This window comes from Mastomys coucha, unplaced genomic scaffold (genome assembly GCF_008632895.1).
Source record: "Mastomys coucha isolate ucsf_1 unplaced genomic scaffold, UCSF_Mcou_1 pScaffold11, whole genome shotgun sequence".
Taxonomy (NCBI): domain Eukaryota; kingdom Metazoa; phylum Chordata; class Mammalia; order Rodentia; family Muridae; genus Mastomys; species Mastomys coucha.
In genome coordinates, this window is record NW_022196893.1 from 6,826,082 (window position 1) to 6,849,381 (window position 23,300).

General features: G+C 54.8%; 1 protein-coding gene across 12 annotated transcripts; it reads right to left on the bottom strand.

Moving 5' to 3' along the window:
* Nucleotides 1–90: 90 nt before the first annotated feature.
* On the bottom strand, nt 91–23,188 carry Scrib (scribble planar cell polarity protein). 12 transcript variants are annotated; one of them, XM_031346569.1, is made up of 38 exons: nt 22,639–23,188; nt 21,070–21,187; nt 20,880–20,958; nt 20,696–20,785; nt 20,551–20,607; nt 20,403–20,466; nt 20,229–20,303; nt 20,019–20,163; nt 19,492–19,610; nt 18,509–18,708; nt 18,269–18,435; nt 18,055–18,185; nt 17,834–17,959; nt 16,958–17,122; nt 16,049–16,420; nt 15,031–15,093; nt 14,403–14,492; nt 13,826–13,903; nt 12,665–12,988; nt 12,482–12,562; nt 12,146–12,403; nt 10,910–11,020; nt 10,521–10,814; nt 10,257–10,445; nt 4,779–4,889; nt 4,646–4,702; nt 4,427–4,501; nt 3,038–3,100; nt 2,443–2,526; nt 2,189–2,287; nt 1,920–2,079; nt 1,696–1,843; nt 1,428–1,613; nt 1,207–1,349; nt 1,051–1,088; nt 858–932; nt 555–606; nt 91–468 (listed from the first exon to the last, which is right to left on the bottom strand). In XM_031346569.1, the coding sequence occupies exons 1-38, from the start codon at nt 22,795–22,797 to the stop codon at nt 323–325; spliced, it is 4,992 nt and encodes a 1,663-aa protein (XP_031202429.1). In that variant the 5' UTR covers nt 22,798–23,188; the 3' UTR covers nt 91–322. The 12 variants fall into 12 exon arrangements, with proteins under 12 accessions (XP_031202429.1, XP_031202439.1, XP_031202523.1 ...); XM_031346579.1 differs by having other exon boundaries at nt 18,055–18,182; nt 22,639–22,901; XM_031346663.1 differs by lacking the exon at nt 22,639–23,188 and adding an exon at nt 22,325–22,571.
* Nucleotides 23,189–23,300: the final 112 nt, after the last annotated feature.

Consider the following 23,300-nt stretch of genomic DNA (forward strand, 5'->3'; position numbering starts at 1 on the left):
AGGGAGGGTTTGGGAAGGCAGCCTTGGACATGGGGGCTTACAGGGCAGGAGGGTCAGTACTAGTGGGTAGGACAAAAGGACCACAGAAGGTAAAACGTAGTTAACTTTATTCTTCTTAAACCACAAAATAGAGTCTTTGGTTGTACAAACATCACTAGTTACAGTCTCGCCACGAGATCCCGGCTACGGGGGCAGTTAATCAGAAGCTGTTAACTCCTGAGGGGTTTCTTTAAAATGCTAACACCAAGGCTAAAAGACTTGGGGTAAGGGAGGTGATGAAGCTGGCAGGCTCCCCACCCTAAGTCTGGGGAGGCACCTGGCCCTAGGAGGGCACAGGCCCCAGGCCCCGGCGTCCTGGCCGCACAGCCCGACGGCTACTGCACAGCGTCATGTCTTCAGGGCCCACAGCGCCAGGTGAGGGCCTGCCAAGGAGCACCAGAGCCACTTCTCCATCTTCTTCTTGTGGGCCTGGTAGAGAAGGGTAGGAAAGCTGTGAGCCAAGGGTGGCCAGAACTCCGGGAGCCAGGCACTCACCCGGACAGGTGTCTACTCACCAGGACTGGGAGATGGGTCCAAAGTCCTCAGCTCCTCCACGAAATCTGGTGACTGATGGGGAGACAGGCTGGTCAGGGCAGGTCCTGGGCCTGCCTGAACTTACCCATGCAGGTGTGGCTGTCTGGGGCTAGGCCCACAGAGCTTAGGTCATGGTCAGAGTACACTGGGCTGAAACCAAGGTGGCTAGGGAGGCCCCACATACAGGACACAGAGTAGGAAGCACAGAGAAAGTAGAGGAAGGTAGGTGACAGGCAAGGATGGGCTGCTAGGAGCGTGCAGATGGGCCAAGTGGCCCCCAGTACCTGGATGTCATACACAGGTCTGGAAGAGGGCAGGGCGGCGAAGGCCCTGTAGTCAAACTTCTTTCCAGACAAAGGCTTGAAAAGACAGCATGAGGGGAAAGGCAGAGTGCAAGGGAGGTGAGGCTGGGGGAATCCAGAGCCCTGCTGTCTCAGGCCACAGTACAGGGAAGAGGCCTAGATGTAGGTTCCTTACCAAGCGTCCAGGGGAGGCGCTGGTCTGGAGGCCGAAGTCTAGGGGAACAAGAAGAGAGTTAGGAGTTCTCCCAGCAGGTGGAGCCCCGCTGGCCCCTGGAAACACATACCTTCTAATGGTGTGGGTGAGGGGGTGGGTGCGGGTGGAAACACATACCTTCTAATGGTGTGGGTGAGGGGGTGGGTGCGGGTGAAGGGGCCTCAGCCAGCCGCTCCAAGGGCCCTCTCTTGCCACGGCCTTCCTGGGACTTGCTGAGGACCATCTGTGCACGGAGGGCATCCTGCTCCAGAGACTTCATTCTGTGGAACCAAAGGGGATGATGCTGAATGGACTTTGTGTGCATGGGTAGGTCTGGTAGGTGGTAGGGAGGCGCTCACCTGGCTGCCCTCCACAGTGCTCGCTTCTCTGCCTCTAGAGCTCGTCGCTCTGCAGGAGACAGGGCCCGCTCTGGGGCAGGAAGCTCAGGGCTCTGCATGCGCAATCGTTCCTGATGGCGTCGCTCAGCTTTGGCTGTCCTCACAGGGGCACTGCCTCCCAGGGGTGGGGGTGATGATGGGCTAGGGCTGGAGCAGCAGACAGGGAGCATTGTGGGAAAGGGGATGCAGCAGCCAAGCCAGGCAGTGGGGATCAGCCTCCTGTACTCACCCTCCTGCATGGCTTGGCACAGCCCAGGGCTGCTCAGCCTCCTGCTGATCATCTGGGGACTCCCTGTCTGAGGTGAGCCCCAAGTCAGGCCCTGAGGTTACTGCTTCTTCCCGAAGCATCTGTGCCCTCTTCTGCTGCAGCTTGCGAGCTGTGGGCAGTCAGACATATCAGGCAAGGCTAGGCCATCACTCCACCCAGGCTTCTCCTCAAGCTAGGCTCCTCACCTTGCTCCTCCTGCATCTTCCGCAAGTCGTCAGCACCCACCAGGGACACACGCTTTGGGGGACCCTCTGCTTGAGGCACCCGCACCTCCAGCTCGAAGTACTTTTGTCGTTCACGGAAGGACAGCTGCTCTGGGGAGGCTGCGGGACCAGGTGTTGGAGGCTAGAGGGGGAGCAGGCCCTCAGACTTGGCTGGTGTTTCTCTTGGGGCACTCACCTTGGGCACCCACTCTATAGAGCATACAGTAGCAGCAGGGCACCACTGCACATACCTGGGAAGCACTGTTCTCAGGAGGATGCACGGTGGGCACAGCTGCAAAGGCCCTATACGCCTGCTTCACATTGGCTGGCAGTTCATCAGGGGAGGGCGGCTGGGGAAATACCCAGGAGTGAGGCTAGGCAGTTGTCCCAGTGCAGCCTCTGCCCAGACCCACCGCCTTATCCTCCAACCGCCTCTGATCCACACCCCCATCCTGCTCTGGAAGGAACTTTGCCACCCTCACCCACTGTGGAACAGGAGACTCACAGAACAGGGACCACCTCTGCCCCTGGGGGCTGGGGAATCCCTTGGCCTGGCCTGAGCCAATGGAAGGATCACCCCCGGTTTTGTCTGCAAAGGTGAAGGGAATGGTGGCAGAGGAGAGCAGGATCAGAGGTCCAGGAGTAAACGCAGGGAAAGATGGGAAGAGGAGGAGGAGGAAGAAAAAGAAGAGGAGGAAGAGGAGGAGGAAGAAAGAGAAAGAGAGAGAGAGAGAGAGCACTGGAGACAAGGTAGGCTACAAGGGACACTCATCCAAATATCCATCTTGGCAGGGTTGAGGCTAGGAGCTAAGTGGGAATGACCCTGTGCCCACCCCACCCTATAATGCACTGTCAGGAATGCTGTCCATGAAATGGAGAAGTTGGGAGTAGGCAGGACCAACAGAAACAAAGGGCAACTGTACAGAAAAGATCTTATGCTCGTCTTTTGGACACTTGAACTCCAGCAGTGTCCCTGCCTTCATCGAGGCCAGGTTTAATCAGAAAGGTATCCTTTTATGACACCACCACCCCAAGGGACCCTGCATGCAGACCAGTGCCATCTGCTGCCGTAGCGGGGCGCCTGTGACTGGGATGCTCACTTGCTGACTGCCAGGGGAACAGGGGGCCTCAGTCGTCTTCCCTCCAGTGGTCGCAGCTGGTCCCTTGAAGAAGAGGGCAGTGGTTGGAATAGTCACTTAGGCTAGCAGTGCACCAGGGAAGGAACGGGTCTGAGTGTTTATCCCAGCAGCATAGAGACAGCTCCTGTGTGCCCTAACCAGACCACAGTCCAGGGATGCCGCCTGTTAGGCTTGGAGGACCAGGAGGGCTCCTTAAAGGACTTTCCTTCTCCAAGGCCCTCAGCCTCCTCTGCTCTCCCCAGGCCTCAGTTGGACAGTTAGGTAGGTGCCTGCTCACAGCAGTGGGTAACTGCTAAGGGTGCAGCCCTAAGCTCTCCAAGCAAAGCTGGGAACAGATGAACAGATTGAAACCAGATAGTTGGGACCCAAAAGCCCACCCATCACCGGTACCTGACCCAAGGCTTCCTTCCCAATCGTAAATGAGCCAGAGAAGCATCTCAGCCTAGACCTGTTCCCTTTCTCAGACTGCGCTGGCTTCTCTGCTAGAGCTACTGGGGAGGGGAGAGACGGCACCCAAAAATCCACATGCAGGCTCTTCCTGACTTTTCTCCATCTCCCCTCTGCTCAATGTCCTGGCCAAGCCCACCCCTTGAGCACTCACATTCTGGCAATGGTCTCCCAGCATCTTCTGGGAATGATAGTTTTACAAACTTCCCAGAGAACAATGAAGACCAAATGTCCTTTCTGCTTGTCGTCAGGCCCACAACTGTCTTGAAGGCCACACCCCTAGCTGAGGCCCAAGTGGCCACTCCCAGAGCAGCTGTCAGTGCTGCACCTCTCCCACCCCAAGGCCTCCTTTCAAAGGCCGCAGCTGCTGCTTCTGCCCACCCACACCACGGTGACCATGGACATGAGACCCCTCCAGGATGGTTGTGAGCAATGACAGCTGCCTCATCTTCCCGGCAGCATGCCTGCAGCAGGTTACGCTCTGCCAGGTCAACTACTGGGGGTAGATACTAGGGAAGAAAGAGGTTAGGGGCTTTCAAAGGCCATCATCTGCACCTATGAGGGAATCTTAGCAACTGCCACAAAGTTAGGTCAAAAGCTTGACAGACAAGGGCTGGACACAGAGGTCAGTAGTAGGGTGCTTGACTACTGTGTTCAAAAGGCTCCATCTTGTATCCCCAGCACTGCCAAACAAGAATAATAAAAATCTCAACTGTTGCCTAGCTGGGAGGCAGAGCTCCAGCTCTGACATCTACAAGCCATGCCTGATCCAAGACAGAAGTTGTCTGCCTGGTGACCTTGGGACACAAGCAGCAGCAGTAGCTCCCACAGACAAGAGACCAACAGGCAGACGATGGGTTAGGGGCGGGCCAGGGTGAGTAACATCCAGCATGCAGCACTCACCCTGTGCAAACTGCCAGCACTGGGCACAGCAGCCAGGACACGGTAGTCCAGCTTTAGGGGCTCTAGATTCCGACCCTGGAGGACAGAGTGGACCACAGTGCTAAGACAGTTACGTCCCAGAGATGTGGCTGCCTGCCACTTCTGGGATGTGTTCACCACTGCAATGTCCTGACAGGAGAGGTTACCCAGGGCTCAGAGCTGGGCCCGCGTGGGACTCACCGTGGTCTCTGCAGACTCAGGCTCCCAGGGTAGGGTTTGACTGGTCAACTCTTTCTCCTGTAGGCAGAGCAGACACGATCAGGAACTAGCAGCTCAGAGCCAGTCCCAGGCTGCCAGCCACTTTGATCCTGACCTTGCCTGGCCCCTCAGGACTCAGTTCCCGGTCAATGGATGAAATGCTCTCCAGGCTGTTCCTGTGGCCAAGGCCTGCCGCAAATGGGTTGGCAATGACACCTGGGGACACCTGAAAGGAAAGGAGGAGGTGAGAGAAGAGACCTGCTGGCAAGGTCCCACATCTGAGTCAGACTGAGGCCTGGACCCAGGACCCCACATCCTCAACAGCCTGTTGGTCCACCCATGACCTTTGTGTACCTGTCCCCAGCCTTCCAGGGACAAAGAGTAGTTGTGTCCCAGGTTCATGGTGTCACTGTAGGTGTTGGTCATGTCTGCACATGACAGGAATGTAAAGCAGCTAGGCTCAGCCACACTGCTTGGCATGGGGATAAAACAAGCTGAGTATGGCCACTCTGGGAACAAAGGAGGCATGGCCATTACAAAGGGATTAGGAAAGGAGCAGCCAAAGGCTTGGCAGCAGAATGTCAAGCCCAGATGGGTAGGCTGCATCTAGAAGGTGGAGTCTGGGTGCTGAGTTAAGACTTCACAAACACTGTAAGGGGAGATTCAACTGGCTCTGGGACTAGAAATGAGGGAAGGAGAGAGGCTATGCATGTGAGTGTCTGCTGTGAATGAGGCTGGGCAGGGAGCAGGCACCCGAGAGCATGTGGCCTGGCCTAACTGTGCTTAGATGAAGGGTAAAACACAGGTGTGTGGCACTGCCTGCCTTCTAGCCCACAATGGACAAGGGACTAGTTCAGTCCTCTCTCACCAGGAGGACAGGAGTAGGAGACAGCAGAGCCAAAGGCAAGATGACAGCACATAGCCGCCATGAGTGGTCCTACTATGCAGTGTGGCTCAGACACAAAGCTGGCTGCTCAGAGAGCACTGAAATGAGAGACCAAGGGACCAAACTGAAAGCACGGAGCAGCTGCTCACAGCTGGGAGGATGGAGCGGGAGGCCAAGAGTGACAAGCAGGGACCCAAACAGCAGAGGTCTACTGATCACACTGTGTAAACACTGAACACACACAAGCAGCTAAACAGAGCAGGGCCACTAGAAATAAGAACACAGGGTGAGAACACTCACAATGGGAGACAAATTTGGCTCTTGCAGACTCTGACAAAACCACTACATCAAAAAATAAATAAGGTGCCCCCTGTTTTAATTTCTAGAATAATTTAGCCAAAAAGACACTGGGGAGGCCCAAGAGAGGTAGGCTCAGTGGGATGGGAAGGACTGTCACACAGAGGGACAGAGCAGAAGGTAAAAACAGCAAGGGTGAGGAAGCCCAGGTTTCCCACATCAGAAAAAGCCACTCAAGTAAGAAGGCTGACCCGTGGTGCTGACTGGAAAGATGAACAATGCCCTGAAGTGACCTGAGGCTTCCTATGACCCAGAAATAACCACAGGAACTATCCACACACTGTCCCTATCTCTGGCCACAATACCCCAAGAGCACTGCAGTAGACCTTGGCTTCTAAACATTATTGTTCACTAGAAAGATTCAGCACTCCTGGGGAAGTGGCCAAGCCCACAGCTGGGCAAAGTGTGGGACAAGTCTGAAAGTCAGGAAGTGCTAGAGCAGACCGATGGGATCAGCTGGAGCCCCTCCCATAAGACAACACTGAAACAATCTGACCATTAAATAACTGTGGCTGGGGCTGAGGAGATGGCTCAGCAGGAAGGACCAGAGTTCAGTTCCCAGCATCCACATGGAGGCTCACACCTGTCCAAACTCCACTTCTAGGGGAACCCTAAGCCCTCTCCGATTTCCACAGGTTCATGCATGCATGCTGTGAACATACATTCATGCATACAGGATGATAGATCTTAAAAGAGACAAAACGGTGACGAGGACACAGTCCACCTGTGGAAAGGAAAATCTGGGTGACAGGCAGGAAGATGGGAGCAGGCCACCACCGGGATGGAGCCAGTCCTTAGGGCAGACGCTCAGGGACAGGCACAAGAGCAAGATGTGAGAACTCACTCACGCACCAACACAGGCGTTCAGACTGACTGGAGGGTGAGGACAGGAGAGGCAGGTGTTCTTCAAGGTAGCTCTAGCTGGGGCGGGAGTGGTGAAGCAGTTTCTACTGTGGGTATCACTGCTGCAACCACTGTCAAGTCACAAAGCCCTGAGTCCAACCATTGCAAGTCAAGCACCATCTGGATTGGAAAGACAGGCCAGTGTGATGAGAGATGAACGTGACCCTCAGGGGAAAATTAGAGAAGCAACAGAAAATATTCTCTTTACAACAGACACATGGGAACGCAAAATAAAGTTTCCTTTGAGAAACCACAAATTAGGCCCTCTAGAGCAGTACTGAGATGGGGTGAGCCTGAGCTCGCCTGCAGCATCCCTTTCAGGACCCACCAGCTGCTGTGAGGAGCCTGGGAAGTCCAATAGCTGCAGGTCTGACAGCAATTGAGAATACCCTGCAGGACCTCTGAGAATACCCGTCTTTAGCACAGGGCAGGTAAGACAGAGCCAGCACCCCAAAGCTCAAGGGAGGCAGAAGGTGCAGGAACAAGCCACTGAACAGCTAGCAAACTGATCCCACAGGTCAAACAGGCCGGGATGACTCAAGTGGGCATTTTGAGAAAAGTGACGTGCCAGGCCAGTAAGACGGCTGGGGATGGGAGTAGGGTGAGAAAAACAACTGCTGCCAAGGCTGGTGACCTGAGTTCACTCCCCAGGACTGATAGGGTGGGGAGAAGCAACTCCCACAAATGTCCCTGAAGTGACAAGACACTTATCTCTTCTTTGGCCTAACTTGACTTGGGACATGAAAAATATCAGTTCAGAGACACTGTGTTCCAAGGAAAGCAATGGCTTCACTGTTAATGTACAGTCAGCTACCAAGAGCCCAGAGGAAAGCCGGAAAGATGCTGGGCGACTGGCGCAGCGGGCACTTTTAATCCCAGCACTCGGGAGGTGGAGGCAGGCAGATCTTTGTGAGTTCCGAGGCCAGCCTGGTCTATAGAGTTGAGTTCTGGGACAGCCATGGTTATATAAAAGAAACCCTGTCTTAAAAAACTTAAGGGGAAGGGGGGGAAAAAAAATCAAAGGAATGGAAAGGCAGGATATTACTCTCTCAGCCTTCCAGAGGAAAAGCTCGTAAGAAAAACCCGCTGAGAACTGAATGAAGCAGAGGTGTCAACTAACCTGGGCCCATGGAGGCTCACAGAGACTGAGCCACCAACCAAAGAGCATGCAGGGCTGGATCTAGGCCCCCTACACATTTATAGCAGGTGTGCCGCTTGGTCTTCATGTGGGCCCCTAATAACTGGAGTGGAGGCTGCCTCGGACTGTTGCCTGGCACTGGATCCCGCTCACCTACAGGACTGCCTAGTTGGGCCTCAGTGGGAGAGGATGTGCCTAGACCTGCTGGAACTAGATGTCCCAGGGTGGGGTGGTACCCAAGGACTGGGGGGGATAATAGGGAGAGGGACTTGTAAGGGTGGGGCCGGGAGGGGAGGGCTGTGATCGGGATGTAAAATGAATTAAAAAATTATTGAAAAAGAAAAAAGAGAAAAACCAGTTGGGCGTGGTAATGCCAGTACATGGGAGGCAGAGGTAGGTAGGTCTTGGTGAGTTCAAGGTCACTCTGGTCTACATAATGAGTTCCAGGACAGCTAGAGCTACATATGAGATCCTGCCTTTTTAAAAATCAAAACAAAAATAAAACCAGAACCCATACACAGCCCTAAAGGAAAATCCTTAATTCATAAAATCTGTAAATGTTTGCAACCAAAGCACCACATTCTAAAAGGGAAGTAAAACCACAAGCTGGATATTGGGGTACATAAATGTGACTACCACTTGAGAGGGTCTTAGGGGATTGATTGCCAACCTTGGCTACACAGTGAGACCTGTTTCAAACAAACTCTAGAGCTAGAAGCATCAAGAAAGAAGAAGCTCAGTAGAAGTAAAACAGCTTCGTGCTAGGAAGTACAAGATGGGGTCCCAGGGCCTCCCAAGTTCATGCAAGGCTTAGGATGAACTCCCGCTGTCAGGTGGGGAGTAGACCACAGACAATGTGAAGGTGTGGATTTGCAACAAAAGAGCAGCCAAGGCATCTTGAGACGAGACAGACGGAAGGGACTGTGGTCACAGCAGACACTGTGTGGGCAGGAAAGGGCTCCTCACAGGCTCTTGGTCAGCTGCCCGGGGCCCATGGCTTCTTACTAGCCTTGCTCTTCAGACAGGATTCAGATGAAGATCCAGCCAAGACAGGCTGTGGCAAGACTCAGATACACAACTGCTTCCCTACACTCACGAGCCACCTAGGTACTGTAGGAACAGCCTAGGTTACAACAGCTGGGACCAGATGCATAGACAAGGGGACCCAGGACCACACCAGCCTCCAACACTCAAGTTCCCGCTTTTTCCAGAGAGCCTCATTCTGAATTCAAAAACTGAAATCTGCACGAAGCAGCACACTTTCAAATCCATGTGCTAACGTAAGGAAACCAAAACATGTCTTCTCTAGGGTGAAGTCATCCAAATACTTCCCCAGGACACGAATTCCCGTGGAAGAGTGGGACAGGGGACAACCTCAAGCCCAAGGGAGCAGCTCCACACACAGGCTCCATCTAGCCCAGGATCCACCTAGATGAGAAGACAAAGTAACTTGTGTCCTATCCAAGTGATGCTCACAAGCTAGTCCTAGACAAAGTACAGGGTTTATGGCCAGAGGGTATCTTTCTGTCAGCAGCTGACAGGAAGTCACTAATCTGAAGATTCACTGCAAAAGACCAACCAACCTAGGATGGCTGCCCGTCCCTAAGGTTGAAGCAATAAAAGCGACAGGAGTGGTAATACAGCCCTAATACACTGGAGACCAGCATAGCTCCCCAGGATGTCTGGGAACAGCAGGCAGCCAGTGCACATGAAGATGCCTTCAAGACCCACTTGGACCTACAGGTGAAGATGTTGAGGGGTCCCAAGGACGGAGAGGCTAGAGGGAGACCTGTCCTGAGCTTTTTGGGCCTAGGCCTAGTTCTGATGGCTGGATACTCTTGTTCTGCTCCAGGGAGCAAGAGAGCAGTAGACGCTATACCCTGTAGCCATGCCCTGTGGCATGCAGAAAGCCAGTAACCAGAACGTTGGAGTAAGCCCCACCAAGGGACTGGCAGAGGGGCACCCTAAGGGCCAGCAGAGCTAGGGAGCCACCTTCCTGCTTTGGGAGGTTAGGTTCAGGGGGACTCTGAGCAGGGCTCCTTGTCCTTTCAGCTAGCTGCCACTTGATCTCAAGTACGGCCTTCTCAGAGACCTTCTCTCAGGACCTGATCACACAGGACAGTCACACCCACCTCTGCACTGTCTACCTGCCCAGACCACAGCCTCCAGTACAGTGACCAGAAAAGGGCCTACTAAACACAGTACCCACCAGTCCTACAAGCTCAGTACTTTCCAGACTGAAGCAGAGAGACTGCAGACTATGAAGGTCAAGGCCAGGACAGCACCACCTCCCAGGATAGGCAACTAACCTCCAGGGCTGTGGTGTTGCTGGTGTCAAAGCCATCACAGACAAGCACGGTAAGGGTGTCACCCACGCTGCGCAGCAGCTGCACTGCCTCAGCATGGGTAAGACCCAGCAGGCTCTGTTGGTTCACTTCTAGCAGCCGCAGCCCCACACGCAGCCGCCCATCACGCCCGGCAGCTCCTGTAGGGCTCACCTATAGGGAGGTCAGTGTGAGACCAGCACCAGCACCAGCCACCTATCCACGATCCCAGCAAGAAAGACCCCTCACCTTGGAGATAAAGATGCCCTCATCTGTTGGGTCACAGGGGTTCCCGGCGTGACCCTTGGCACCTCCACGGATGCTGATACCCAGCTTCTCTCCAGGGGCCTTCTGGATGCAGAGTTCCCGCATGCCTGGGGGTGGTGGGTCCCTCCGAACAAGCAGACACAGCTCCAGGCAGGGCCTGAGCAGGGCACTGACTGCCTCTTGATGTGTGGCCTCCCGAACATCCTGCCCATTTACGGCTAGGATGCGGTCCCCAACCCGAAGGCCACAGCGAGCAGCTAGGCCCCGAGGAAGCACCTGTAGGGTAGGAGAGTAGACCGGGCTGCACTGATGGCTGCCCCAAGTATCTGGGCTGGCTGCTTCCTGCAGAACTGCCTGCCAGGCCTATTTACCTTGGAGATGAATACACCAGGATCCTGGACACCAAACGGGTGGCTGGAGTGATCAGAACCTCCTACAATGCTAAGCCCCAATGGGCCACCAGCCCTGGGCAGGCAGATTTCCTAGGGAAATAGGGTGGACCTCAGTCAGAACAGGGCAAGGGTGCAAGGGTAAGAAGGATGGGTCTATGCTGCCCATCTACCTACCTGTGGGGCAGTCTGCTACCCAGATATGCACACAGCCTGGCATCTATACAACCTTACAGACTATACTATGCAACAGAGCAGGCTACCGATAGAAGATTATGCTTGGGCAGATGGGAACCACGGAGGCTGACTGGGATGCCTTAGCTTCTTGGGCTGTGTACTGAGGGGTCAAGGACACCACAAGCAAACAGGCCACAGAATCAACTGACCGGGGCTCACAGAGAGCCTCTGTGGGTCTGAGCTAGGTCTCTGTGTATGTTGTGGTTGTGTAACTTAGTGTTTTTGTGGGACTCATAACAGTAGGAGTCGGGGCTGTGTTTCACTCTTTTGCCTGCTTTTGGGACCCGATCCTCCCCTTAATTGCCTCCTCAAGCCTTAAGGTGAGGGTTGCTATCCCTGGGAGGCCTGCTCCATTCTGAAGGGAAAGGGAAGAGGAGTGGATAGAAGGGAGACAGGAAGAGATGAGGGAGGGACTGAGAGGAGAGGAAACTACACTTGGGATGTAATATATGAAAAAGAATAAATATATTTTAAAAACCCTGAAATTAAAAAGAAAGGCTGGCCGGGCGGTGGTGGCGCACGCCTTTAATCCCAGCACTTGGGAGGCAGAGGCAGGTGGATTTCTGAGTTCGAGGCCAGCCTGGTCTACAAAGTGAGTTCCAGGACAGCCAGAGCTACACAGAGAAACCCTGTCTCGAAAAAACAAAAACAAAAACAAAAACAAAAAAAAAAAAAAAAAAAAAAAAAAAAAAAGAAAGGCTGTATACTACTTTCTGCCTAGAGGGACCACACCTCTTCCCCCCCACCCCCCAAGACAGGTTTCTCTGTGTAGGCCTGGCTGTCCTGGAACTCACTCTGTAGGCCAGGCTGGCTTCAAACTCAGAAATCCGCCTGCCTCTGCCTCCCAAGTGCTGGGATTAAAGGTGTGCACCACCACCGGCAAGAGGGCCACACCTCTTATGACCAGAGAACCCTGGGAGGGCTTCTGCTCTACACCTGGAGCTGAGGGGACACTGAGTAAGAGATAGGCAGGTGTCTCACCTCCACAGGGTATGGTCCTTCCAAGGCAGTGGCCAAGAGGCTAGGGGACAACCTAGGGAGCAGAGGTTCCCCGGGGACGGCAGTGGTCACGGTAGCAGCAACAGTAGCAGTAGGGGTTGGGGAGGAGTGTGGTGGGGGGCTAGGTGGGTAAGTCCCTCCAGTCTCCCTCTCCAGAAGCAGGGAGATGGTAGGGGAAGCAGCAGTCAGCAGGGAGACAGCATGATCATGCCTTGCCTCAGTCATGTCCACTCCATTGATCTGCAGGGAGACTCACATCAGAGAGGGTAAGAAGGACAAACGAAAAGCATTAGTCAGGCCATACCTGGCCCCACTCACCGAGAGGACACGGTCGCCAACCTGTAGAGTGCCTGCCCGGTGGGCAGCCCCTCCCTCTGCAATTCGAGATATAAAGATGCCCTGTAAGGATAGAGAAGCCACACTAAAGCCATGATACTGGAGACCTGACATGCCTCTGCTCATCAGGGACAGCTCCCTCTACGGCCCACACCATTGTCTCACCCCATCACCAGCCCGGTAAGGTGTGGAGCCCTTTCCACCAGCAATGCTGAAGCCCAGCCCCTTTTCACTGCGCACAAGACAGGCAGCATGGCGCTGACGGAGGGGTACAGGAGTCTCAGGCTGAAGCAGGGGCAGGCGCAGGCCACCTCCCCGCCACTCCCGGGGACTATAGTCATCTTCAGGGCGTAAGGGGGTGATGGTGACTGCGTTTTCAGGCTCCACCATTCTTTCCCTCCACACTCGCATCTGCACAGCAGCACCTGCCCCCCGAAGTGCTTCCACGGCCTCATGGTGCTCTGCATCCTGCAAGGCCACACCATTCACCTGTGGGTGACAGAAGGCAACGGCCGTGGCACAAGTCAGCTTTCAGGCATAGCCAGGCTAACATCAGACTGTGTGCTTATGCTCTTTCCATATTTGTTTCCAAGCCATGGTCCAGGCTAGCCCCTCTATACTGGTGCCCTAGTCCTCAGAAGTGTCACCTGCCTAGCAGAGAACATGGGATGCATTAAGTTGCCAACTCTACGGGCTCCTAGGCGGAGCAGGGATGAGAGCTAAGCAGGAAAGCACGAGGAACAGCAGCTTTCCCTTTGGAGCCCCAGAGCCCTCTTCTGCCTCACTCATCCTTGTCTCCACAGGAAGGTCGAAGCTTTCCTGGAAGTTCTCCAATGGCCAGGGAGCCAGGCAGAAACCTCCAGGGCTTCTACAGAGGGACCAATTTCCACCAGGACTACGGAGGTCTGACCCTACCAAGCTACTTAGAATCTGCCTGGTGCTTCTTGTCTAGCCCGAGGGCTGCTTCTTTTTTTAACACCCCATCCTCTGTAGAAATGGAGATTAAACCCAAAATATCATGCATAATAAGCCAGTGATCTACCACTAACCTGTATCCCTAATACCATGCATAGTAAGCCAGAGATCTACCACTATCCTCTATCCCTAGACCCAAATGGAGAGGGAACTCGGCATGGAGGACTTCAAAGCCTACTGTTTAAGAGAGCAATAGCCTTACCAGTTATTGCTGGGCCCTGGGCTTCTGGATGGGGAAGATAGGGCCCCCACCTTTTGATGAGGACAGCCAAGTGTCTCAATACTCATAACTATATGGACCTTGGAGGGCACAGCTGTCCCTCACTGCAAGGCAAGGGGGTCACTATTTACCTCGAGAAGTTTGTCACCGACTCGGACTCCAGCACGGGCTGCAGGACCCTCTTCAGACACTCGAGAGATGAAAATGCCCTAGAGGACAAGTAGGGACTAGTCCACAAGAGCACAAGCAGAGGCAGGTACCTTCTCCTCATGGGTGTGAGAGGTGCAGAGGCCACTGGACAGTAAGAGAACTACTTCCTACAAAGACAGCCCTGGTCTGCCCTCTGGAGAGGATGCGAAGACCCCAAATACATTAAGAAGAACTTTGAGGCCAGAAGGGCTGTCCTCAGGTACTAGGAAGGTTCTACCTCATGAAGCTAGAATATACAAGTCAGGCTTAGAAGAGACTTTTTTGACCAGAAAGCTGGCATGAGAAAATGGGGAAAGAAAACCTGTCTGTAGAGGAAACAGCTCAGCTGCCCTATTAGTTGTTCTCAGACTCCTAATATCCTGCTTGATGACCACCCACTGATCTGTCACCCTGGGGTGACCCATGTAGCACATTCTAAAGGATACTAAGCAGGACATCTCCCGACACAAGAGTAGCAGGTGTGCATCAGAGACTGGTCACTGGATGGCAGCTGCTCACCTCATCATCTCCTTTGTAGGGGGTGGAGCCTTTCCCCCCTGCGATACTGATGCCCAGGCCCCCTGTCTGCCGCACGATCGTGAGTGTCAACTGGAAACAAGAGTGGACATAGATGCCTGAAAAGACCTGGGATGCCCTGGTGCTTGTAGTAGCAGAAGGGCTGGCTGCAGACACTGCATTCAGCTCATCCCTGGGTATCTGTGCCCACTTGGGTAGCAGAGAGAAGCAGGGAGGCTCCTGCGATTCAAGGGCAGGCACAACTTCTATGAGCTAGCCCAGGCAGAAAAGAAGCTAGCTGTCCTCCAGAAAGTGAAGCCTGGCCTTGCTCCTGTACATAAAGATATCTCACGGCTCACAGTAGGATATAAAATTGGCCTAGTATCTCCACTCATCCCTTACAGGGCAGGCTGCCCCAGTGTGGAGACATGCTTGCCCTGCCAGGGGACCAGGAGGCCCTCGGGAAGTGGAACCAGAACCCCAGTTCTGTGGCAGCTGTCAGGAACTCTTCTGGGAGAAGGTGTGAATTGGAGTCATGGAGGTGGGGAGAAGTGAGAGCCCGCAGCCCAGGAAGCAAAGGTCAGCAGTAGCCCCGGGCCCAGAGCAAAGAGCAGCAGCGAGCAGTACAGACCTCTTCCTCCTCAATGCGAGCAGGCTCTATCAGCAGGTTATTGGCCTGGTCAAACGACACCCCCTGTTAGGACAGGAGCAGCGAGGCATGCAGGTTAGCCACCGCTGGGAACTGCCACCACCTTCCCAGCCCACACCGTGAGTAGACAGGACAGAGGAAGATCCGTCAAGCCCTTGTGATCTGGGGACTGCCACCACCTTCCCCAGCCCGCACCGTGAGTAGACAGGACAGAGGAAGATCCGTCAAGCCCCCTGTGATCTCAGTCAGAACCTTACCCCCTAGGCCCCCCAAGTTTGTAAAATCATGAGCATTTCTGCAGACCACACATATGGTGTGGCTTGGCTGGCTAGGATGAGGGCTTCAGAGGGCCAGGTCTATTCCTGGCTGTCTCTGATTTAAGCCCAAAATTGTCCCAGAGATCATATACCAACAGCCTACACTCTCAGGGAAGGGGTTTCTCTGGCCTTGAGGAGTCACCAATGAGTGGGTAAGCTCTTTTTGAGCCATCAAATCAAACACAAAGATAAGAGATGCCACTGCTCTACAGATTTGCCTGAATCCCAAAAGGACGTGGACAAGGCACAAGAACTACCAGACCCACAGGATGGGCCATGGGCCAGCAGCAAGGCCTGAAGGCTGGTCACTTCCTGAGGCAGGAAGGATCCTGAGAGAGCCAGCAGCTCCTGAGTAGGACCTTGTCCAAGACTCCCCCAAATGCACAGGACACAGAGGACTCTCAGCTTCCAAGTGCCCTTGGCCTCCCACCCCAACAGGTAGGCCCAGGGAGCTGCCGAGAACTTTGAAGATCAATGGCTGGGAATCTTGGGACTAAATGGCAAGCAAGGCCAATCACAGTAAACACGTTCATTACCCTTCTGACAGCCAAGGAGTCTGGACCAGGGCCTGACTGTGCCTGTCAGTTTAGGGCTGAATGCCCACCATGCTGTTACCCACCAAGTTCCAAAGCAGCCTGATAACAAGCCAGCGGAGCCTGGGCCAGACGGGATGAACGACAAACCTTGACAGAGGGAGCAGAAGCCACAGCCCCTTCTTTGTCATCTTCTTCTGTGGTGGCCTCGCCGTCTTCCTCATCCCTGTTCTCCTCCTCCTCTTCCTCCTCATGGGCTCGAGGAGCCCAAGGTGTGTGTGGGCCATTGTGCCAACCTGCAGTGGGGCTCTCTCTGTCTGTCTGCACCCCCTGCAGCAGGGCCACAACAGCTTCGGGCTGTGGGAGCTTTGAGATCTTGAAGTGCTTCTTGTAGTGGGGTGTGTCTTTGCGGATGAGCCTCTGCCGGCCACTGGGCAGCGGCCAGGCAGCCTCAGGCTGCCCCTCTTCACTTTCACCATCTTCCCTAGGGATCAGTGTGTCCTCTGCAAAATGCACTGTGGGCTAAGTGGGAAGAAAGATGAGGGTGGCAGCCTGGCCCACACTCAGTCCTCCCAGGGCCCAGTTATGGGGCCGACAGGTAATAGCCTGAGGCTGACCAGTCCCCGCTGCACATGTAGAAACAGGTAGAAAACTCAGCTGCTAAGATCAGAAGATGCTGCTCTTCCCAGACACACATGGTAATGCAAAGGGAAACTTAACAACATATAAAGACCTAGCAGGGGGAGCATTATTCCGGGACCAGTGAAGTGGGAGATAGCATTTAGGGAAAGCCCACAGGTACTAAATCTGACAGCACTGAGCTTGGCTGCGAAGTGAAACTTGCCCTACCCTGGAACCTCTCTCCCAGGAACCCTCAGGACCACTGCCCTGTACTGCACTTTACAAACCTGCCCGAGGAAACCCTTTAACTGCTCATTGCTCAGTCTGTAATTGGTATGGCCCCAATCACACAGCTGGCTCTGGAAGACACATAGGATGTGCAGCTCTGACCCCGGAACGCCCTTCTGCCCCATGGGCTTTCTTCCTGTTTGCTCTTACCTCGTTATAGTCCTCCTCTGTATATTCATCCTGTGCAGGCATGGACTCGTGCTGGCCTAGCTCCTGTACCTCAGCCGTGAGGATCTCAGGCTCACCTTCAGAGGCTGTGCTTGCTGACGGAACAGAGCCTCCACTCGAGGCAGACTCTGCGCTCAGCCTCTTCTCCTGCAGCAAGTGGTGATGTCAGGCTGCACAGAAGTGTGTGACCCAGAGGCTACCCCTGTGTGTGGCGGATCTCTACTAGGCTTCCTGCTGCCCTGGCCACAACATCCCTAGCAGTCACGCATCATCATGGTTCTATGGCTCAGACCTTGGCAATGCCTTCTCCCAGATTCAGGAGAATGAACACAAAAGATCCCGGGAGGACATCAACCTGAAGTGAGTTCTACCCCTAAGAAGTTGGGAAGTAGCCATGCATAGTCAGTACGTGCCTTGTTCCTCTAACCACTGTCTAGATGCCTAGAAACATGCCACAGATCCAACAGCAGAAGCTTCATATTAATCAAATGACCTGCCCTGTTCTAGCACCGAACTCCTTCTCAGATACAGGTAGCAAAGTGAAGGTAATAAAGCCTTGCTGCAGCCCAACCCCTGGCCAAACTCCATCCTTTGCCACCATGGCCTGCCTAGCACTTGGCCCTGGAAAACCCCAACCCTGGCTATGCCTTACTCTGACTCCACAGGGAGGCACTACAGGAGAGCCACTCACCTGTACCCTTTGTCCAGCCACCCCTCAGCAGCCACCTGGCCTGCTAGTGTGCTTCCAGTTCCATTCACCAACTCATCTGCAGGCCCCACCCCCATGAAGCCTCTGCCCTCACAGCTCCCACTGCCAGGATAGATGCACACCAGGGCTCCTAATCCCTTCTTGCCTACCTCCTCTGAAGGCGAGGGTGGGCTGGGGTCAGGCTTGCAGACAAAGGCCTCGTTTCGGCGCTCCTCAATGCCTCTCTTCATCACCTTGAGCTCACTGGGGTGAGGTGTGGCCCTACGCTGTAGGCCCTGCCATGGGGACAGGGATGAGGAACAGAGGTCGGGAAGGGGTCAGGGAGGGGTGGGACAGAAGTGCACGGCCCACAGTCCCCACCCCTCCATACCCTCTTCTCAGCCACAGCTTCTTCAGCATCGTCTTCACCTTCCAGGGTGTCCTCGAACTGGATGACACTGACACGGCTCAGAGGGGCATCACTACAGCTCTCTGAGGGACTGCTCTGCTGTCCAGTGTCTTCTGAGGGAGGTAGAGTCAGAGACCCATGCTGGTCTCTCTACTTCCACCACCCGCCACTCAAGGCCTAGCCAACAGCAACCTACCGAGACTTGGCAAGGGCTGCTGGGGCAGCAGGTAGCAGGTAAGCACCTTTTCACCAGTCTGGGCGTCATCCTCAGTCTGGAAGCGGAGCATGGGTTGTGCCTGGTTCTCAGCCAGCCACAGTGCCTTGAGGTTGAGGTGGGTGAGCGCAAACGGCAGACTCCGCAGCCTGGAGGCCGGGCAGGCAGAGTCAGCACACAGAAGGATGCTGCCTGGACCCCAGGGGTCACATACACACTCACCGGTTCCCAGCTACATCAAGCACATGCAGCTCAGCTGTATGGGCAAGCTCAGGAGGAAGGACAGCCAGGCGATTGTCTCTCAAAGAGAGGACACTAAGGGCTACACAGCCTCCGATCTCAGGTGGGAGCACCTCAAGATGATTCCGGTCCACATTAAGGTTAGTCAGTTTGGTCAGCTTGCCCAGGGAGCGGGGTAAGGCCTGGCCGGGAAAAGGAAGAATCTGAGGCTGACAGAAACCCCCTGGGTAGGAGGAAAAGAGAAGTCTTGGAACAGTAAAGGGCTCCCTTAAAGTAAACTCCACTCACAGCTTATCAGGGTTCCCCACAGCCTGCAGGAACTATGGTTAGGGGATCTAGACATAGAACCAGTTGGCACCCCCTTCCCCTTTTCTCCCTTAAGAACATCATACACCCCGCCAGACTGCCTGAGACCCCAGACTGTCCTTTCTGGCCCTCTCCCATAGCCATCCAGCTCAATCTACCAAGGTCATGTTTCTGTGACTCCTCCACCACTCAAAGTGCCTACTACTTATACCCACTCATTCATTTCCATACCACCCTCTTCTCTCAATACCATGACTATGGGTACCCCACAGACAGCAAAGTTCCACACTACTGTCTCTCAGACTGAGACTCACACTACCACAGACATCTCTAGTTTGGCCCTAGGACTCTGCTCACGCCACTTGCTCCTGTCCAGTTTGCCTTTGTCTTCTTTCTAGTCTTCCCTGAGCCCATACTGCATGTCTGAAAAAGGACACCCCAGGCTCTTTAAGCCCTAGAGGGGCTCATAGATCTGAGGCAATCTCATATGCCAGTGAGCTCTTTCTCCTGACCCCAAGAATGCCCTAGCAAGCACTTCCCTTGGGATAAGCCACCAACAGCACATGCCACTGCCATCAGGTGCTTATGTTGTTGCTACGTATTAGCACTGACTGCACTCATCACACCCTAAGAGGCTCGGGGCCTCAGGGCTGCCCTACCGTTAACAGGTTCTCTGTGAGGATCAATTCCGAGAGGTTCTCACAGTCCCCTATGGCTTCGGTGACCTCACACAGCCGGTTCTGGTCCACCTTCAGGATAGACAGCTGCTTCAGCTGACCTGGCATCAAGGAGACATGGTGACTAGATTGAAATCAAGTTAAGGGCACTTGAGTATGTGGGTCCTCCTAACAGCCATAACCTGGTCCCACATTCCAGTAACAGTGGGTTTCTCTGGGTCTCCATGATTTCCTATGCTCACCACGCCCCTACCCCTTACTATATACTTGCTCACTTTCCAGACTCTGCCCCACCCGAGCCTTGTAAACCTACATCCCCAACTCTTGTCATCACAAACTACCCTGAGGCTTAAACATTAATTGGATGGACGAGTATCTGATCTCAGCCTTATCTTACTTAACCTGCCCTCTTTGGACACCTCTAGCCTGATCTTAACCCAAGCAACTCTTTGGCACCTCACAAGGCCACTGATGAGTGGGAGTCCCCAGGACCCTCTGGGCACACTGACCGATGCCCTCTGGCAGCCGCTGAAGCAAGTTCTGGGAAAGCAGCAGATCTGTGAGCAGTGCCAGCCCACCCAACTCCACAGGTAGCTCCTCCAGCCTGTTCTCTGACACATCCAGGCATACCAGCCTGCGCAGATTGCCTAGTTCCTACAGACAGACAAAAGGTCAAAGGGCAGCAGGGAGTGGATAAAGCCAGTCCCACCCTCACTTACCGGGGGCAGCGCTGACAGTTGGTTTCGGTCTAGCCACAGCTCCCGGAGGTTAGGCAGAGCCCCCAGAGTGTCAGGCTGTGAGAAAGGATAAAGACAGGAGAAACCAGTGTGACACCCTGGAGCAGCAGCTGCCCCATGCCACACCCTTGCTTCCCCAGGCAGCCCTCACTGCACCAGCACTTCCAGATCATTGCCTCCTAGATCCAGCTGTTCTAGCTTCACCAGGAAAGACAGGGACCTACAGAAGAAAACGTCTGGATGTGGCCACTCGGGCCAAGCCCCAGCATAGCTCTACCACAGTTGGGTGGAGCCCCAAACTTACGCAGGGAGAGATTTAAGCAGGTTCTCCCGGAGTTCCAAGGTCACCAAATTGGCCAGGCTGAAAGAGACAAAGGGCCAAGGCTGAGGAAGGCAAGGCCAAGACAAGCACTCCCTACACCTAGATCCCCTCATCAAGGGGCACTCACTTGCCCACATCTCCAGGCAGTGCCTGCAGGGACACGTCATTCAGGGCCAGGTGAGCCAGGCTACGCAGCTGTGTGAAGCCATCTGGAAGCCTTGAGAAACAAAGCAGCAGGCCTCAGATACCCACCGAAGACTCTAGAACCTCCCATGGCCAAGAGCCAACCCCCACTCTGGGGGAACGCTTACCTGGATAGGGGGTTCCCACTGAAGTCTGCAATCTCCAGAGCCTTACAGAACTTTATGCTCTCCGGTATCTCAGGAATATCTGTGTGTGGAGAGGGGCTTCCCATGAGATTGGCACACCTCAGGAGCTCCCAGGAGCCCCCACGCTCTACCCTACCTTCACACAGAGTGCCACCCTGACCACCCTGCCTACCATTCCGGGACACATCCAGCTCCACCAGCTGCATGAAGTTAGCCACTTCAGGAGGCAGCCGCTGGATCTCGTTGTCACTGAGGCCCAACTTTCGCAAGTTCAATAGCCGGAAGAAGGGCTGTGGGCAGAGGATGTGATCAGGGGAACAGGCTCTACAGCCAAAGCCCCGAGGATATACAAGAGGTTCTAGACCAGAATCATGGCCACAGTGTTCTGGGGGGTCTAGCCATGATACCCAGTGCGCTGAAAAACCAGACAAAGAAACCTGCAAAACACACCCTGGCCAGGAGACCCAACTGTGTCTCCCCTGGTCTCCCCTGTCATTTGTCATGTGTACCATTGCTGTTCAGCAATGATACTCTGCAACTGCTGAGTGGGCCTTTCCTAAGATACTGTCAGACCTAGCCTGTCATCGCTCAGTGGAAAGCCCACCTCTCACTGTTACCCAGATGTCACCCAGATAACGGGCCCTGGGCGAGACATCATCAGTCCCTGCGCTCTGCCCCATGGGTCAGTCACTCTCAGTATCCTACCTACTGCCCAAACTACCTCTTCCAAAGGAGTTTGGAGCTCTTCAGGAACCCCAACAATGAACAGGAGAGAACAGCAAGACAACGAACAACAAGAGTTTGACAAACACATAACAACAATAAAAACACCAGAGAGCACTGGGGTTGAGTTGTGGGTGGTGCACATCTTTAGTCCCCCACAGAGGCAGATGGATCTCTGAGTTCTAGGCCAGCCTGGTCTATAGAGTGAGTTCCAGGATAACCAGGGCTACAAAGGGGGAAATTCCATCTCAAAAAACAACAGAACAAAAAAGCAGTAACAACAACAAAAGGCACCAGAGAGCAACACAACTGCAAAATGTCCAAGATTCACACACGGATACCATAAAGGTCCCTGAAGAACGGAGTGGTCACAAATACAAGCAGAATGCCACCAGCCGGCAAGAATATCATACCAGCCAGTTCCCTATCTCAGAAAAGTAAATCCTGCCTCCTTTGGTCTTCTTTCTAGTGTGGCCTCAGAACAACAACAACAAAAAAAAACCCAACAACAAACCGACAGGAAGGAACACAGACAGTGAGAAGTGGGCTCTCCGCTGAGCGATGACAGAATAGATCTGACACTACACATGAGAGTCCCACTGAGCACTGCAACCCTCCTCCCCCCAAAACGAAGACAGAACGCAGGGCAAGAAAACCAACCCCCTACCCTGAAAGCAGCCCAACTAGCTGTAACAGTTGCTAACCCAGGTCGGTCTCCCATCCTGGATCCATCCTCTTCCTGTGCTCTCACGGGTTTCTCTGTTGGTACCCCTTTTAGGTTCAGTACCCACTCAGTCCCCAGACAGGTTGCCACCAGGTGCCAACACAGGCGGCTGGAGGAGGGTGGGGCTGGCTGGGGTGGGGCTCTGACCAGTAGGAACCTGCAGGGCCGGCTGGAGGTTGCGGTGCCTAGCCCGGGCAGCGCCTGCTGAGGTCTCGCTCCAGCCGGCTTGCCCTAGAAGTCAGACACTACCCAGAGAGAACTGAGCGCGGGCCAGCAGGTGCGGCGGCCGCTCACCTTAGGTAGCTCGCGCAGCTGGTTGGCGTCGAGGAGCAGCTCCTCGAGGCTACGGCTGTAGCGGTAAATCTCCTCTGGCACAACCTGCAGCGAGCAATGCCGCTTATCCACCGACTCCACGTGCCGGTTGCAACGCCAGAGCGGGATGCACTTCAGCATGATGCGGGCGGGCCGTGAGCGCGGGCTCGGAAGGCGCTCGGCGGGCTCGGGCCGGGGGGCGGGGCTCGGCCCGCATGAGCGCCGAGCGCGGGCGGAGCGGCGCGCGCGGGGGTGGGGCGGACAGCCGGGACCCGGACTGCGGCCGGGGTCGGAGCTAGGCTCGGCCCGCTTCCAATACGAGCTGTAGGCTCCGACGGCAGCACACAGCTGGCAGCGCGACCTGCCCCGGCAGCGCTTTCTTAGGCGCTGGGGGCGCGGCGGCGGCTCCGCATCCCGCCCGGCCTGCTCACCTAGCAGCTCATCCGCCCGCAGCACCGCAGCCGGAACCGCCGCCGCTGCCCGCGACAACCGCCCAGCCGCGCAGCCCGCCGGGAAGCCTAGGCCCGCCCTCGCTACTCAAAACTACAGTTCCCAAAGGGCCACGCGGCTCTCTGACGATCCGTAGCGGATCTCGCGCGGAGCATGTCGGGAGTTCCGGCCCAGGCTGGCGTAACCCACTGTAG

Bases quoted from the DNA above. Each gene is read 5' to 3' on its own strand.
- Scrib (XM_031346569.1), bottom strand. From the start codon at position 22,797: ATGCTGAAGTGCATCCCGCTCTGGCGTTGCAACCGGCACGTGGAGTCG. The intron at 20,164-20,228 runs GTAAGTGAGGGT...GTCTGTCTGTAG, and splicing joins AACTGTCAGCGCTGCCCCCG to GAACTAGGCAATCTGCGCAG. The intron at 1,350-1,427 runs GTGAGCGCCTCC...TTGGTTCCACAG, and splicing joins GCACTGTGGAGGGCAGCCAG to AATGAAGTCTCTGGAGCAGG.